The 19,436-nt window shown below is 34.9% G+C and overlaps 1 protein-coding gene and 1 long non-coding RNA gene across 2 annotated transcripts; one reads left to right on the top strand and one right to left on the bottom strand.

The window, feature by feature from the left end:
- The first annotated feature begins 4,154 nt into the window (after nt 1–4,154).
- On the top strand, nt 4,155–5,275 carry LOC108171375 (uncharacterized). The gene is made up of 2 exons (XR_001787852.3): nt 4,155–4,513; nt 4,986–5,275. It is a non-coding gene; the product is annotated as an uncharacterized lncRNA (long non-coding RNA).
- Nucleotides 5,276–5,911: 636 nt separating this feature from the next.
- LOC103415030 (uncharacterized) lies at nt 5,912–17,155 on the bottom strand. The gene is made up of 11 exons (XM_029100706.2): nt 17,022–17,155; nt 16,338–16,773; nt 15,904–16,128; nt 15,430–15,728; nt 14,986–15,097; nt 12,995–13,258; nt 12,542–12,865; nt 11,803–12,090; nt 9,227–9,550; nt 8,480–8,761; nt 5,912–7,388 (listed from the first exon to the last, which is right to left on the bottom strand). The coding sequence occupies exons 2-11, from the start codon at nt 16,746–16,748 to the stop codon at nt 6,066–6,068; spliced, it is 3,852 nt and encodes a 1,283-aa protein (XP_028956539.2). The 5' UTR covers nt 16,749–16,773; nt 17,022–17,155; the 3' UTR covers nt 5,912–6,065.
- Nucleotides 17,156–19,436: the final 2,281 nt, after the last annotated feature.

Below are 19,436 nucleotides of genomic sequence, written 5' to 3'. Positions count from 1 at the left end.
GGATACCCGGGAGGCAGACAATCTGCCTCCCCACTCGTAATCGCATTGTGCGGATCGCCTTGCACTGACGTGTTCCGCAACTTGCCGCCCATGTTGTCATCTTTCAGTGGCCCTTTCCTGCAAGCTTCGTTATGAATTTCCAATAATAAAGAATTGACCTTTGTTTTTTGTGTTTTACAATTAATTTAATTAGATGCTTTACTTTGGTTCTAAAATTAATACGTTGTAACCAAAGGTGACTGACATGATAGGTTTTGGTGGTTTTAGGTGGCATTTTCTTCCAAGTTTGGTAAAATGTCGTTGTTTCCAAATTTTTTATTCGATGTAAACATCACGTACGAACTTATAAATAGTATTTATCATACTAATATAAAATATAGATTAATAAACAATATTTTCGTATGATTTTATTTTCAATTGCGCAAATTACTGTTTGCAAAGGTACATCACAAGTTTTGTGTGAATGTTTTCGCCAGGTATATATTGCACAATAAAGAATAGCTTGAATTTTTTTATAGTTTTATAAAAAGTAGCAGGCAAGAAATATTAGGGAACGCTAGTTTAATTACTCAAATCATTTTTTTTAACTGGAAATATCAGTACCAGGACTCAAATCCCAGATCCAAATTGTGAGAGTCATATAAATCCTCACATCCTAGCTGTTCATTATATATCGTGCGATTATAAATTATTTTAAATTTTTTTATTTAAAATTAAACACAAATAATATCTAAAAAGAACTTAAAATGTGAAGATCACTAAGATCTTCGCAAAAGGATTGGGAAAAGATCCTCATCCGTCAAATCTATATTTGGGATGAGGAAAAGTCAATTATGAAGGAGAAGCTCAATATAAAATGAGAAATTTTTCGTTGTGACCGGAATACAAGTAGTATACCATGTATTTTAATAGGAATGATGAGAAATTTTATTTTAAAGTTATTAACTTTTTAGCACATATATCACACCATTTGAATAGCGACACGTGGTGTATCACCTCGTATACCAGTTACAGAAAAATCTCTCGTTTAAAACAAAGATTAAATCATGTATTTTTATTGGTCAAATAAGATTAAATCAGGTTGAATACTCACAACACGCGCTAATTGGGCATCTCAAAACTGGGACCCATTTCTTCAATTATTCACCTAACAAATCACTTTCCAGCTTAAAACCATCTTACCTTTCCAGTGGCCATAACAATCAACTCTCACCACCACTCTTGCCAGCTGTCACCATTTTCATAGAAAATAAAATAAAATAAGACTAAAAAAAACACAAAAAATAGAAAGGTGAAAAGGGCCCGTGTCCTTCCACTTGAAATCAGCCCATGTCCTTCCACTTGAAATGGCCATAACAACCCAAAAATTTGTACTCTATTATTCAATTTGGCCCATACCCGATCCATTACAATGACACAAAAGCACTATTCACACCTAAAGATGAGCAAAATACTCACGAATATGAGTAACCGCGATTACCTGTCTATTTAAAATTCATTATTACAGTTGTTAGTAACCGTTTAAAAAATAAATAAACGGTTATGCGTATAACAGTTTACAAGTAAATTTAAATAAGTGGTTATGTATATTACTAGCCGTTATAAACGGGTTCTCATTTAACCGTTTATTTAATATATGTCAAGCTAGCTGCGAGCATGCACAATTCCGCTTGATGAGGTTTGTTATACAGTAACAATATATATTGTTTTGGGGCTAGGCCCGAATCAATAAATTTTGTTAAAAAAAATAACAGTATAAACTCCACATCTTTACACACAAACAAAGAGAAAAAAATTACCCCGAGTTGCATTAAAAAAAAAATCCTTATTAACTACTGTTAGAATGCGAACATCAAACTCAAAATTAATCAGCAAAGAGTGAAAAATACTCTTAACATTATGTGTTTGAATGAGGGACATTAAAGTTTCATGAAAACTTAGTATAAATTCTTACCAAATATATTATATTACGTTCATTAATAATAGCTAAAAATATCGTCCGTAAACTATAATTTCAATTATTGGAATGGTACGAGGACTTAAAAAATTGAAATACGGAAATGCATGTTAAATGTACCTATAAATGGGTAAAAAAAAAGTGTAGATGGGTAAAAAAAAAGGGTAAATGAGTAAAAAAGGGTAAATGGGTAAATAGGTAAATGAGTATGAGGTTACGGTTGAATGGGTATGTTAACAGATAACGGATCACAACACATGAACACGGGGTCTATGTTAGAGTAAAAAGCACAATATTACTTGAGATATGCTGTGGAATTAATATTTAGAAATTACTGGAAGTTTGGGGTTTCCTATTATTAGTATGAATGGATGGTACACGGAAACATCCTCTGCGGCAGTTCGTGACTATGGTTACGTTGCAGAAGTAGTTGTTTAAAGTTGTAACTCTGGACTTCAATTTGTATATTTGTATAGGTATTGATAAGATACGGAAAATTTTCAAATGCTACCCTGCTTCTGGACTTTGGGTTTACACTTTCATACAACATCCACGACCGGGTCAGTCTTGGATTTCAGTTCACTATAGTCACAATGATTGCTTTGTTGTGTTGGGAAAATGTTTCTGTTGCTTAATTCACACTTCTTACTTTGATTTAACACTTTGACTAGAAGTTTGTTTTTGGTAACAAAACTATTCTCTCTTTGACTCGAAGAACAAGACTACTTTTGATCTAGCGCTTGCTTAAAAACCTCTTTGATAAGTTGGATGTCTTTCATGGGAGCATAGTAATTGCAGTTAGTTGAGTATTTATAATCTCTTTGTTCAGTAAGTTTGCTTGAAGACTCCTGTGTCAATTAGTAAGTTACTGAATACACGTTCTGGATGATGGTTTTGTTATATGTAATCTGTAAATGTTAAGGATGCCTTCGTGAAATGGAGTGGGAACTTTTGAAGAGACATCACAGACCAATCAGTAATGATGTCAATGGTTTCGACTCTTCAATGGATTCTTTCACTATCAAGTTGGTAGTGATGCACTGTATCTCTTTTATTTCCTTTTTTCCCTTCTTTTTGTTCCTTTGCCTACATGATGGCCTTTCTCCCCCGTATCTAGTGGTACTCTGTGAAGTCAAATATTCTGTTTCTTTTGTTCCATTTCCAGTCTTGTTTAACTAATGCAGTTATCCGTGTGATGACTTGATATCTTGTGATGAAAATCTTTTACTGATTACAATAATCGTATGATGACATAGGGAAGTTAGGTCCGGTAGCCGAAAAGGGAGAGGAATTCCTCAGTCACTTGGTGCTTTTGCTCGTGTTCTATGTTGCGCCTCTCCTCAAGGTGTGTTTCTCTTCATGTTAACTTACTCGCATGCATTGCTTAATATGCTTCTGAGCTCATTTAACCTTATGACTCATCTGCAAATAGTTTATTGATTGTTTCTTAATATTCAAAACTTAGTGACCTGGCCAAAGAAGCTGCAGAACATGGTGGTCGATTGGCTTGATGTCCCTTAACAAACAGCAGCAGAGAGATTGAAGCTGCAGAACATGATAACTTTTTACCCCCTTCGTTTACAGAACTTGTCTAAGCTAAGCTAAGCAAGAGTTCATTATTTTCTATGATAATGCATTAATTCCGAAAGCATACACCAATTACGGTTCTTTTGAATGAAGGAATTCTTAAGCATACCCATATTTAATCAGTTGAAGTGTTGCAGTAACATACTCATTTTGGTTGAGATATTAATGAAGTTGAGGAATTTTATAACTGGAGAAGTCGTAGGCGTTTGGGAAGCAGTAATAAACATATGAAGAGAGTGGAATTTTAATATAATCATTTCTATGGTTTACATGATGTTGCATCTGACTACAAATGTAGTAACTCCTTTTTGTGCTTCTTGAGTGCGTGCATAGTCTTTGGGACCCGTAAGCTCTCCAGTTACATGTGAAAGACTTTTTATCCGGAGGCAAATGGCTCAGGATCTCCTCAATGGTGAACATCATATCCTCAAATCTGCTTCTGCGTGGCTAAGAAACTACTGCGACACTTTGACTACAACAGACTGCCATAGATGATGATATTGGTTTTGTAATACCACCAAAGACTTGAGAGAGGTAATATCATCGGAGATTATTTACGCGATCAGACACAGGTACAAGTTATGGATTCATATGAAACTGTACGCTGCTGGTCCCAAGGCTGGAAAAAGGAGGAGGGGGAGAGTGTCAGGTAGTCGACAGCTGACACTTTGTTCTTCACATCGAATTTCTATGTATGCATATCATTTGTCTGGGTATTTTGCTGAAACTCGATTATTTTTTTCTAATGTGCAATTGTTCCCGATCACCCGTGAGGAGAGAAAGGAGTTTGGAGAGAAGATTGAGGAGTCCTCATAACAGCCAAAGCCTTAAGCGTTGTAGGGCTTCACCACCAGTATTCAATGGGAGGAGGCACGATCAATCCCCTGAAGGGAGGACCACAAGAGCGGTGTAACCTCTCCTTGCATTGAATAGTGATTCAATGAGCTAGATCTCAATTCAGATTGTGACGTAAGGACTTTAACTTTATCTTCAGTGTATAAAAATCCGAGTAGATGTAATAATTTGTAATAAGATGTAAAGAAATTTACTAAAAATAGTTTTGTTATTCAAATTGAAATTAATTTACAGAAACCTTGACTGAAAGGTTTTATTAGATAGTAGCTTGAAATGAAACTGAATACATGGTAGTGATAATAATGTTCAATTCCTGTGTAGGGTAGTTGATATTTATTTAACTATTTGAAAATTCTTATTGTTATGATTGTGTTGAGCTTGTCGTGTATTTACTTAGCTTAATGATAAATTAGGGGTGGTCGAAAATTAGAAATTTTATTCATGTGTGTTTTTTTCCCCTTTCTTCCCAGCTATTAATTTGTTGTCTGGGGTTTCAGTTTTATTCATCTTAGCATCGTTTACTGTATTTAATTTGTTTTCATTTTTTAAATAGACTAACATTTTTGCCATTGTGTTGTTTGTGCAGAGGAGATATCTCATTACAAGGAACCCAATCCAATAGAGCATTTGCTACTCTTAAAAGTTCTATGTGAACTCCGAGCTCAAGTCCGTCCTTAATTTTCATATATTTTTTATTTTTTCATGTCTAGGCGGTTTACATGGTTTTTAACCATTAAAGCACCTAAATTTATGTTTACAATTGCGTTGTTTTTTATTGTTGATATCGATTAAAACACTATATTTAGGTTATTGGATTATGCTTATAAGAGTATGTTAACATATTCATTTTGATAATTACCACTTGCTTTGATACATCAATTCTGTACAAGAAAATAATCTATATTAATAAAACTGTTTAGTAATTGGAGAAACTGTTTGTTTAATGTGTTAATCATGTTGTGGTATTTTAATGTTAAAAACAACTTGCTTTGAATCTTTCGGAAGAAATTAGCTTTGTGAAGTAATAAAACATGCCATTTCTAGAGGAATGAGATTAAATTGTTTGCTTTGCTGAGACAGTTCTGTTTAGATTAATGGATGGTGTAGTCCACTTTGAAACCTAAGTAAGTTACGGATTCATTCTTCTCAACGAATCTTCAATAATCAGTATGCAGAAGAAACATCTATTAGTTTCAATTTAATTACTTCTGAAAAGTTAGAAATTTGCTGAGCATGTTGGAAATTTGAATTAGTAGCACCTTTGCATGTCACACATTACGACCTATACTTCCTCTAATATTTTTGAACCAAATGTCAGTTTTCTTTTTTGCTATTGAAATGAAGTTACGTTTGTTGCATCTCATTTTCAATCCTACAACAACGAGACACAATTTCTAGTGGATTCTATTTATGGTTCTCTAGTTCTGAATTTCGGCCATCTCTTTTTAGAGTTATGGATTTCTGTGGGGGCCAATAGATAATTCCAGGTTTGAGCCAAGAGAAGTGCAAAGATAAATGAAAGGGGCAAAAATATATAAGGTTACAATATTTGATACTAATTCCAAATTCCACGGTTTACTCAAACTACCAAATGCATCTTACTTGTCAATTATTTCACAAGCACAGACTCAAACTGAAACCAGCCGCACGGGTTCACATCAATACTTCACTCGGAAGTTCTAGAAGCGGAAGATATATTATCGTCCACCGTAGAATGCTCTACCCTGTTCATAATAGCTTGCACTACTCCCTCAAGCTCCTCAGCTACTTTTTCCATGGAAGGCCTTTCCTCTCCCCTTGACCTCAAACATGTCACGGCAAGCTCGCTCACTTTTTTGGCCATCTCATAACTAAACTTGTCTGTGTTTATTTCACCATCGAGAATTTGGCCCAAGCGATCCTCATGCACTGAACGAACAAAGTCGTTTGCTAGGGATGTTTCAGACCCGTTAGAAGAAACTGACTCTTGACGTGTTAGTAGCTCCACTAGAACAACTCCGAAGCTATAGACGTCGCTCTTCTTTGTTAGCATGTGTGATTCAAGATACTCGGGGTCTAAGTATCCCAATGTCCTTGGCAAAGTTGACACTCGATCTTCCATTTCACCTTCATCTTCATCAAGCAATCGTGAAGCTCCAAAACCGGTAACTTGTACAGTGTGAGTTGTATGATCTATTAATATATTCGCTGTCTTCACATCTCGGTGTATGACTGAGCTGGAGTGCATGTGTGCTAGAGCTCCTGCAGTTTCCGCTGCTATCGTCATTCGTGATTCCAACGAGAGTTTTGATTTGTTTCTGTGAAAGTGCTCAACAAAAGTCAAAGCATTGGTGCGGTCATAAACCATTATAGGCCATGTTGTCTCTAAACAACAACCTAACAGCTTCTCCACATTTTCGTGATCGATTTGAGAAAGAACAAATGCCTCATGAACCAGACGTTGACTCTGGATGAACGGGTCACCAGTAGTACTGTTGCACGTTTTTATGGCAACAGATCTTCCATTTAATTCTGGGTGGTAGACTGTTCCATAGCCTCCTTCATTTGGATTGTTCAAACACGTGTAGTTTGTTGTGGCCTTCTTAATATCCCCTTCAGAATAGTCGTAAGGGAATGCACTCTCCATGCGTACGAATTTGCCGTAATTTTTTATGAAATGTTTCCGGAATTTAGTGGCTACACTCTCCATGTCACTGGCCGTCAGAACAAGGGCTTCAACAACATCCGTACTTACAAAAGGAGACTCAGCTGCTGTAGGTACTTTGTTAGGGAAAGAGGTCGAGAATGGCCAAACCAGAAGTTCTTCTCCATAGATTTCTCCTGCATCTTTTACCCAACCTTCTTGGCCTATGCTTCCTTCCACAATCAACAACATTTGAATTGGGTTACCCTTATCAATAATGTTATCGGTACGATTATACTTCATGGGCCGAAGATGGCTACAAATTTCTTTCATCACTTCATCATTCATGTACTGGAATGCTGGCATCTACATTTTATAACATGTAAGTAACTTAATTGACATATTAAAAAAATCTAATACATAATTATATAGCTATAACTAACTCATGAATTTTAAAAACTTTCCATCCATCATTAATCTCCAACGTTTTTATTAAAATATAATTAAAATCTGCAGCCCTGGGACCGTTCTTGTGTTTGCTCACTACAAGAAAAGGTGGCCATGTAAATGTGAAAGGTGATTGTTGCTCGGTTGCAATGATGTATTGTGGCTTTAGATCTATTTAAATTATACTTTGTAGATCATAAAATACGACGGTTAATGATTGTTTTTTTAAATCACCTCATAGTATTTTTCTTAAATGAATTGTGACAATAAAAACGTCATTAATGACTCTTTTATTTTATTTTTTTGCTATCAATGACATTATTGCAACCCCATAAGTATCACGTTTTTCTGTTTCTACCACTCACTTTTTTATAGCATATTTTTAATTTTTCTTTTCTTTCTGGTTTTAGTTAATTACCATTGTTGGGTTATTCGGATGATTATAACTACAAATGTTCACATGCTTCAAGTAATATAAAAAAGTATCCAAGTGGATGGTTTTCCTTTTAAAATTTAGGGATGTAATATCCACAAACCCCATTTTACTTCACACCCCTTTTTAATTTTCGGCCGTCGGATTGGATGAATTGAAGAAGATCAATGGACATAAATTATCAAAGAGTGTGTGAGAAGTAAAATAAGATGTGTAGATAGCACATTCCAAAATTTATTGGTGTGAAAGACAAGGATTAGAAAGTACCAAGTGGATGGTCTTTACTGGCCCGCGAACTCTTCTATTTGACAGCTTTTTTTTTCTTTTGTTTGTTTTTTTCTGTCTCATGTACTTATGCTCCACCTTATCATGGGCAAGAGCTAGATTGTTATGTAGCCTAGGCCCTAGGTTGGGATTGGTATAGTATATGTTCGTTATGCTGTATTTAAATGCCCGGGAGCTATAATATCACATGCGCATGCATGGGATATTGGGATGAGAGCTATAAATAAATAAATGCCTCAAACTCTATGTTCAAAATTAAAGCCATGGATTCATGGATTTGAAGAAACCTTACCTGCTTCAACTTTGTCAATGGCATGTAACTTATGATCTCTTTTTGAAAATCCAAGGGAAGACCAGGAACGAGGTGATCCCAATCGAGCAAATCCCAATAATGATCATATTGTTGAAAATTTTCTTCTACATTTTCCATGATCCGTGACTTTACATTATGATTTAACCTTTCAGGAATCCCATTTCTACGTATCAATCCATCTATATTTCGCTCAATCTCCTCTTTCATCATTCTTCTGTGTCTAGGCTCCTCTTTTCCTTTAATGTTTGACTCAAGATACATCTATTAATCCACAACAACAAAAAGGTCGTTAGAGATCGTTACTTACAGTAAAAGAATATATAGCCAAATTACAATCAAATTGAGGTTGTTAAGAGTTTCTTATAGGCTTATTGAAGTTGTCAGACTGTATGAATCTCATATTAGGGAAATAAAATTTTGCCTAATAATTTAAATAATTTTGGACCCTCACCCTCCTATTCCCAATGGTTTTAGCTAAGATTGATGCTCAATTTTAATATGGTATTAGGAGAGACTATATACGTGCTATGCATCACTCAATATGTTTTGTTTACTCCACGCAATAGGCTTAAATGACCCCGCACGTGAAGGATTTGGTTGAAAGCATGAAAGTCTTGTTTGATAGTTTAAATACTGGTAATTCTTTGATCTCTCTCTTATCCCAATTAATTTTACTATGGATGCTCAATTGTAATAAGGGAAATGTGCATTTGATTAAGAGCTTACACTTAGCAAGTCCTGTGCGTTGAGAGCAAGGGCTTCAACAACACCAATTGCCTTGACAGATTCAGTTGCCAACGGTTTTCTGTTAGGGAAGTCAGTGGAGAAAGGCCAACGTAGAAGTTCTTGTCCACAGAATTCCCCTGCACCTAGTCTCAAATTATTAGAAGATCTCTCTTCAATGGATACAAATCCGTCTTCAATGTAGACCATCTTGTCCAGTTGTTCACCCTTTTGAATAATCAAGTTGTTATCAGTATACCTCACAGGCTCGAGTTTCTGACAGATTATTTTCAACACATCTTCATCTATCCGTCGAAGCATTGGCACCTGGAATTCATAGGAAGAAATTCTCATTAAAAAGATAAAAGAGATACAATCCTCAACAATGACTTAAATTCTTAATAATACTTGGGTACGGCGTGTTCAATATCAAAATTTACTGACCTCTAGTAGTCCAATACAATAAAGACAACTGTCCATTTTCTAGTCTCTAAACACACAACCAAACCCTCATCGAACACTGAATTCGCTCTATTCTCCGGCAACCCACTCACAAGTCGCAATTAGGGATGGACAACGGTTATGGCAAACGGATAATTGCGATTATTTATCCATAACCGTTTATTCTCATACCCACATAACTATTTACCCGTTGGGTAATTGTCTAAACGGTTATACCCATACATATAACCGTTTATAAACGGTTAACCATACCCATAATCGTGTATCCACTTAACCGTAACCGTTTAGTATCCGTTTACCCATTTATCATTTTTAAACCCGTTTATCCTATCTTTTTTACCATTTACTCCTTTTTCACCCATCTACGTGTTTTTTTAACAACTTGAAAATTAAAAAAGGAAAATTTGTCATAATTTTCTTTTTCTAACAATTAAACACTGTTATAGGTACATTCATCATATATTTCGGTATTTTAATTTTTTAAGTCCTTACTTATACCATTCCAACAATTGAAATAATATTTTACAGACGATATTTTTAACTGTTAGCAATGAAGGTAATATAAAATTTGCTAAGTATTCTTGGGTTACGAAAACTGTTAAAAGACAATATTCTTGGGTTATTTAACTCGGAATGTAAAATATTAACATAATATATATAATCGACCATGAAATTTAAAGTGGTTAAGGAAAGTTATATTATATTAGCTATAGAAATCATGCACTATAGTCAATAGCATTGATCTAAGTTTTGTCTGATAGGGAACATAATTTGTGTTAATTTTACATATATAAAATAAATGAGTAAATGGTTACCCGTTTATAATCGCGGTTAATACTCATAACCGCCCATTTAAATTTCGCGGGTAAATGGTTATACCCATAACCGTTTATTTATCTAAACGGTTACCCATAATCGTAACCGTGAAATTTAAATGAGCGGGTAACCGCGGTTACCCATAATCGATGGGTATTTGCCCATCCCTAGTTGCAAACCCTCTCTTCTCCGATGACCCCAATCCCTCTTTTCTGCCACCCACCCCATCCATTTCTTCTACAACGAATGTGATTGTCATCCTCCGTTATGGCCGACGACGATGATTGCGACCTATCGTCATCAATCCAGAGAGTGGATAATAGCTTTCGTGAAAGAATTTGTAATGTTTTTGCATTTCTGAAGGGGACTGTGGGCAGAGAAAGGTAGAAGAAGGATGTTTGGTATACAAAACCAGGGTGTTTGGTTGTGTGAATGGAGACTTGAAAATGGACAGGTGTCTTTGTTTTATTAGAGGTCAGTAAATTTTCGATGCCGACTGTTCAGTATCCAAAGATTATCCAAAAGATAATCCTTTTGCTATCAGTGACATTATTGCAACCCTATAAGTATCACGTTTTTCTATTTCTACCACTCACTTTTTTATAGCATTTTTTTTCCTGATTTTAGTTAATTACCATTTTTATAGCATAGGTTTTTTAATTATTATTTAAATATTTTTTATCTACCTGACAATATTTTATTATATTATGGAACCCAATTATGTGCCACATCAGCACATAACATAATTTTTAACAAAGTTGTGACGGAAGGGTAGGGGTTAGAAAGTTCAATTTCAAGGACTACATTGATTTGCGACATCCAATTTCAAGGATCATCTTGATTGGGTGGGTCAATTTTAAGGACCATTTGTAATAAAAACCCTTATAACTATGAATGTTCACATGCTTCAAGTAATATACAAAAGTATCCAAATGGATGGTTTTCCTTTTAAAATTTATTGGTGTGAAAGGGTAGGGTTAGAAAGTTCTAAGTTGATAGTCTTTATTGGCAGGCGAATTCTTCTATTTGACATCTTAATTTTTTCTTTTGTTTGTTTTTTTTTCTGTCTCATGTACTTACGCTCCACCTTATCATGGGCAGGGACTAGATTGTTATGTAGCCTAGGCCCTAGGTTGGGGTTGGTATAGTATACGTTAGTTATGCTGTATTTAAATGCATGGGAGTTGTAATATCACATGCGCATGCATGAAATATTGGGAAGAGAGCTATAAATAAATAAATGCCTCAAATTCTCTGTTCAAAATAAAAGCCGTGGATTCATGGATTTGAAGAAACTTTACCTTCTTCAACTTAGTCAATGCCATACACCTTTTGATCTCGTTTTGAAAATCCAGGGGAAGATGAGAAACGAGATGATCCCAATCCCAATCAAGCTTATCCCAATAAAGAGCATTATTTTGAACTTGTTCTTCTATTTTTTCCATGATCCGTGACTTTACACTTTGATTAAACCATTCAGGAATTTCTTTTCTATGTATCAACCCATCTATATTTGTTTCCATCTCCTTTTTCATCATTCCTCTTTGTCTAGACGTCTCTTTTATTGCAATGTCTGATTGATCATATTTCTATTAATCCACAACAACAAAAAGGTTGTTAGAGTTCATTAGTTCAAGTAAACGAAAATTTAGCTAAATTACAATCAAATTGAGGTTGTTAGAGTTTCTTATAGCTTATAGGCTTACTGAAGTTGTCAGAGTAACTAAAATTTTGCCTAATAATTTAAATAATTTTGGACCCTCTCCCTTCTATTGCCAATGGTTTTAACTAAGATGGATGCTCAATTTTAATATGGTGTTAGATGAGGCTATCTACGTGCTTTGTGTCACTCAATATTTGTTGTTCACTCCACACATTAGGCTTACATGGCCCTGCACGTGAAGGGTTGCATTGAAAACATGAAAGTCTTATCCGACAGTTTAAGTAAAGGTACTTCTTGGATCTCTCTCTTATCCCAATTAATTTTACTATGGATGCTCAATTGTAATATGGGAAATGTGCATTTGATTAAGAGCTTACACTTTGCAAGTCCTGTGCGTTGAGAGCAAGGGCTTCAACAACACCAATTGCCTTGACAGATTTAGTTGCCAACGGTGTTTTGTCAGGGAAGTAAGAGTAGAATGGCCAACGTAGAAGTTCTTCTCCACATAATTGTCCTGCACCTCGTTTTGAATCATCAGAAGATCCCTCTTCAATGGATACATCTCCGTCTACAATGAAGAGAATCTTGGCAAGTGGTTTATCCTTTTGAATAATATCGTCGTTCTCAGTATACCTCACGGGCTCGAGTTCCTGACAGATTATTTTCAACACATCTTCATCTATCTCTCGAAGCATTGGCACCTGGAATTCATGTTGGTAAACTATCAGAGAGAAAGCAAGAAAACCCATAGGAAGACTTAATTAAATTCTTATTAAAAAGATAAAGAGATACAATCCTCCTTTTATATGATTATCAAGGTGAGTAATTACTTGCTTCAACTTGTCAAAAGGCTCTTTTATGTGGCTTTGAACTTCCGAAGGAAGAAGAGGGAGAATATTATCCAAATTAGTATCCGTATCCTCTTGAGCTGCTTGTTTTACCTTTTCCAAAATCTGCAACTTGAAATCCTTAATCAACCTGGTGGGAATGCCCTTTTTGAATAACCACAATTCTATTTCGTCATCTTTTCCTTTCATCTTCTGTCTCAATTGCATGTGATTCTCTGTTCTTGTAGACTCAAGTTGCATATATGTCTATTCAACAAGTAAGAGATCGATAAGAATTAGATTATCAACATTTGGATAAGATTTTTTTTTTTTTTTTTTCAAATGAAGCTGAATGTCATCATTATATTTGATTTTGAGTTTAATCTTTTTTTCTATATTACAAAAAAAAAAAAAAAAAAAAGAGAAAAAAGAAAAGAAAAGGAAATACTACTATTGTAACCAAAAAAGGACAAATAAATAAGAAAAAGACATAAATACTAGCAAGTTGGGGTGGCCATTTGGTGGGTCTACCGACTAAACCGACAAACTCAAATGATATGGGTTGGGTTCGAAACATTAAACACTTATTTTTGGGTACAAAATCGACCACCTGTTCTATAAATGAATTGGGTAGGTTGAAATACTATTAATCCAATTGAACTCAACTCAGTTGAATGATAATAAACGGCTTCGAAGGAAAAAAACCGTAAAAGAATCAGAGACGCCCATTAGAAGAAGAATGGTGTGGGAAAAAATCCCGTCGTCTCCTTCGAGAACCCTGATTCCGCCACACCCACTCCACGGTAGCAACAGACACCGCCAGATCAGAATCCACAAACCCCCCAACGGCTGCGCCACTGATCCTCTGGAGCAACACAAGGTCCCCCGATAAAGGCTACGACGTCCACGGCCTGAATCGACAGTCCTCCGACAATTAACTTGACGTCTCCCTTCGATCGATCCGTCTTGCACTTGCAAGTGCAGGGTAACCCCAACACCCAGTGCATCAACCACATCTGGGTGAGAGCAAAAAAAAATTAAGAGGATACCTGCTGCACGTAGACAGTCAGGTGGTATGGCGCCAAACTATGATGGTACTGGTGCGCATGATAAGACGATCCGTGATGCGGCGTATAATAGAACATCCTGGTCCAACCTCCGCCCCCACCATCTTGCGTCGGGACCGCGTTGCGGCGTCTCCAGCCGATGCCGAGTCGATCCGTTTGGGCCCGGCGCCGCTCGAACAAAAGAACGTCGCCCAGCGCATCAATCACATCTGTGGGTGGGAGATTGAGGATTCCGGGTTCTTCGTCCTTTTCTATATATTTTTCCCGCAAAGTTTACGCCGTTTGAAATTGAATTAGTTGTGGAAACGTGTCAAAAGCTGATTAAGTCGCTGAAAAGCTATAGACAAATTTGGGTGCAGAAGATCTGAGCTCAAAAATAATTCGAGTGAGTTGGTTTGTCCATTTTCTTGAGTTACAAGAGGTTTGAAAAAGCTAGCTGCTTTTGAATCTATTATTTTGATGGAATACAATATCATGAACATATGTAGGTATCTTATTATACCTATACACTAAATTGCATAATAATGCACCTAATCAAAGGACCACAATTAAAATCTAACATACATGACCAAAAATTTCTATGTAGCTAGAACTAGAAAACGGTCACATGGTGACACGCAAATTTGTTTTTTTATTTATATCCTAAAATGGGAATATCATCTATGTCATCTACTTATGATAACACGTAGAATAATACGTTATGTGACAAGTTTTTCTGTTACATGTAAAAATTTCTTATAAATGGCGTTCAAATTTAGTCAGGAAAAAAAATCATTCTTGACATATAAGTATTCAAGAATACTTAACATATAAGGTTAATTAGAGTGAATTTAATGGATATGAAAATCTTCACTGATCAAGTTTATGTTAGTTGGAGTGATTAACTAGCACTAAATGATAAGTGTAAGAAAAGTTTTATAAACAAACCTGCAAATTTCCAATCAGATATAAAAACAGGAGCAAGCCAGTTATAGAAATAAAAATCGTATACAGGTTCTCCCATCCATCTGCACTGGGCTGAAGATTTGAACCAAGGGAACTGCGAAAATCAAATTAATGGATCAATATATGTGATAACCAGTTTCAAGTTATAAACTCACAAATTTACAACCATTTTTCAAAGGGCTTATTTGGTTCTATGGTTCATTCTTCCTAAAATTTAACCAAGATAATATTTTAGTCTCAACTTGATTTTTTATTTCTCCGAGTCCTTATGCTCGACTCTATTTCGTAGAAGTAATGCTTTAATCTTTCAATGAGAGATTCATACTTTCAACAGGAAAAATGAATGTAAATAGCAAATAAATCAAAGATCTTAAAAAGAGCATTAAACCTAAATTTCCTAACAAACAAATATAAAAATGTACAAACCTTAAATTTCGTAAACCCCACCAGAAACAGTTCAAGAGCTTTTTGAAATAATTGGTTGATCCTACAATACCATATTGAAGCACAGTAGCAAATATACCAAAATCGAAGAGCATTGTGTCTGATGAATTGACACTGACATTGACAGGACATAAATCATTTAGAATTGTGGTATTTCTAAATGCATGGTGATCATGACAACCAAAAATTCTGTTATCACATCCATCATCTTTTCGACATGCAAAATGCCAACAAATCATCATTCGTTGAATAGCAAAAAAATACCACAAAGCTCCGATTACCTGAAAAATCAACAAACAAACAGTAAAAGTGGAGGAAATATACAACATCATTAATATTTTAGATGTTATTGTTATTTCAAAATGGTCATTTCATGCTCCTTCTAATAATTAAGACAAGGATAATAAGAATTGATTTGACAAACAAAAATAAATAAGGATATAAATTGAAACTTACATGACTAGCAATAGTGTACATACAGAAATTGAGTACACCTTTAATCCATATGGGAGTCTTTGTAACATCTTTTTCAAGATTCTTTTTAAGTTCATTAGATGAGAGGTAGATGCGAAGAACTCGTGGCACATATTGCAACACAGCAAAAACGTTCGTAAGAACCATCCTTATTGGAGTCAAAGATCTCAAGTCACACATTTTTGAGAAGAAAATAAAAACTGCCACCTGGGTACCAACAGTGAAAATCGATAGATCAATAACAACGTTGTCTAAAACACAAAATTAACAATTTCTCTAGAAAAATATATGTGACATCCAAATGTTATTACATAGTGTGTCAGTTTTGTGTATTTAACACGAAAATATTCGCTTTGGCCCGCACACTAAGCAAATAAGAAAAACAATTACTCCAACAAAGGGAATTAATTTCTTACCTGTGGAAAAGGAAGAAGAGCTACAATGTCAATTATGATATCATTTGACGCCCATATTGTCTTGACTATTCTTGGGACACAAGATTTCAGTACAAAACTAAAATCCATCCGGTGTTGTCCGCGGTTCACGATTGAACCCGAATCAGATCTATAAATTCGAATAATAATGTCCATTAAATAGAAAAAATCTGTGAGTGATCTTAAAAGAAGAACGATTATCTTCAACTTTGGGTCTAACATAAGGCACTTGAAATCATCCTTAAGAATAGGAACGTAGAGGAATAATGGATCCACAAAAAGGGAACACAAGCACGATGCAATGAATATATTATTCCACCAGTACTTTCGATAGAAAGACACTTCAGTATGATTTTTTCTCCAGATGCAACTTAATTTATCTTCAGGCGGCATGGCTTTTGGATTTGAAATAGAATTACTGGACAAACACAACAAATATAATTAGTAGTTGTCCTCAAAACAACTGAAATTTCTCAAGACACTGTGTCGGAGCACTTATGCCTCGGATTTGGTCTAGCGATTGAAATTTGTTGATCGTTCATCAAATCTGATTGTCATAAGTGTTTCGGCATTCCGGTTGCACCAAAAAAACAATCATAGAACTCCTGCTGACACACATTTTGATAAAAAAGAAAAAAAACAAAAAAAAGAATTACTCAAACTTACTTTTCTTTTTTCGGCAGAAAATAGAAACTGAATCTTGGAGCTAGAACTTTAGAATTTTGCAGACAAAGTAGCAAATCCAATTGGAAAACCAAATTTGAGGTCTCAAATTTCTATAACTCAAATGTCAATTTTAAGTAGATATATAGATGCAGTAGTCCACGTTCTCTAAAATTGACTTGAAAGAAATTTACCAAGTTGTACTAATAAACTAAGACCTGTAAAAAATAAAAATAAAACAAATTACATAGTTCAATCATGTTAACATTTTCAAGCAACAATTAAGGTTGCTAATAAACTAAGACCTATATCAGCAAGTGGCTAATAAACATAAACAAACACTTATCGCCCATGTCAGCAAGCTAATGAACATAAACAAGTGGCTAATAAACAAAGACCTATATGTCAACAGGGGAACTGGATCCCCTCCGAGGCAAACCCTCGGGATCCTGCTGAGCGACAAACATTGACCATTGGATTTAGATCCAACGGCTACAATTATTATAACTTTAAGATGAGTCCCATGTTTGTAGCTGTTAGATCTAAATTCAACGGCCCTTGTTTGTCGCTCAGCAGGATCCCGAGGGTTTGCCTCGGAGAGGATCCAGTTCCGTCAACAAGTGGCTAATAAGCTAAGACCTAGTCAGCCAGCAAGCTAAGACCTACGTGAGCAAGTGGCTAATAAACAATTTTAAGCAACAATTAAGGTTGCTAATAAACATAGTTTTCAATCCCAACAAGTGAGCAAGCCGCGGATGACAGGCATCCCGTTACCGAGGCATCCTACAAATTCAAAAGCCAACACAGATCTGGAAATCGAACCGAATTTTCTTAAAACGACGTTGTTTTAAATATTTTAAATTTAAGGAAATTTTGAAAAAGGGTAAAGTTAGAGAGACAAAATTTACAAACTAAATTATGTGTCACCAATAGTAACGAGCGTTTATCAACGTTTAAGTAATAAATCAATCATCAACTTTCATGTTATTTAGTTTCTAAAATTTTGTCTACAAATTTAATCTTCCTACCATTACCTTTGAAATACTAACTCTTTAATCCTTAAATTGAATTTGTCATTGCTGGTTCATTTCCAACCTTAATAGGCCCAAAGGGATGCAGGCGATCAATAGGAACGTGCTTGAAGCGTGTTTCAGTCTTGCTTTCTATTTTTTAGTCAAAATTGAAATAAAACGACTAAAAAGTTATCTTAGAATCGCCCTTAATATTAGTACGAACCAACAGAAATAAAGTGTTCATTTAAAATATAATTTAAACAGTTCGTTTTTCACTCTTTAATATTTCTTAACTCCTGTATTGTTGTTTCTTGATTACATCATTTGGATGCATCATTGAACAAAGATGTTGTCGACTTTGTATAATCGTTTCTTGATTTTGTCACTTTTGTGGACTTTTTCCGTCTTGCCAGATATCTCTGTTTCTATCTCTCTCTCTCCCTTGTTTTAAGCTCTCTCAATTTACCAAATTGTACTAAATTAAGCTTTCTTTATTGCAAAGATGGTTTGACTTTTACAAATTATTGGATTAATTTTCAAACTTCTTTGTCCCTTCTTTTCCCCCACCTCTTTTCATAACTCATTTTTCTTATGTATTTTTTTTAATTTCAAAAGCAAAAAAAATATATAAAAACTACAACATATAAAACAAATTAGATAGTTTACAATCATGTTAACATTTTCAATCAACAATTAAGATTGCTAATAAACTAAGACCTATGCCAGCAAATGGCTGACAAGCATAAACAAAGAACTTTCACCTATCTCACCTTGTGGCTAATAAACATAAACAAAGATCTATCACCTATCACATCCAGGATATATTTTTCAGTGTGCCTGAAATATGAGGTGGTATATCATTTGTCATTATACAAGTAGAGAGAAGATTTTTATTTCAAGTGTCCCTCCGCTTGTTTAATAACAGGCGTTTGTGCTCATGTTCCTAACACACTAAAAAATCTCTAGTCAGCAAGCGACTAATAACCATACACAAAGACCCAGAGCCTTTATCCAAAGCGATTTTTTTTATTTATAAAAATTTGTACTAATTATGGGGCTCACTCTACTTCGAATTGTAACGATTCGAACCATGTCTATTTTTTAAGTCTTCATTTATAGATCATTCTAACAAAAAATCAATTAGATACCTAAAATATTTTTGATTTGACTAATATTTTGTAAGGATGATCTATAAAATGCAATTTGAAAAATAGATGGTTTGAATGTTGAAATTTGATGTGGACTGAACCCCACAACTAGTATCTATTCTATAAAAATAATTGAAACCCGTTTAGATTAATTTTCAATCTTCTTTGTCCCTTCCTTCCAGCCACCTTTATTCATAACTCATTTTTCTTATGTATTTTCTAATTTCAAATGTCCCTTTACTTGTTTAATAATATAC

Source organism: Malus domestica, chromosome 01 (assembly GCF_042453785.1).
Source record: "Malus domestica chromosome 01, GDT2T_hap1".
In the NCBI taxonomy this organism is placed as follows: Eukaryota; Viridiplantae; Streptophyta; class Magnoliopsida; order Rosales; family Rosaceae; genus Malus; species Malus domestica.
This window is presented reverse-complemented; position numbering and strand designations above follow the sequence as displayed.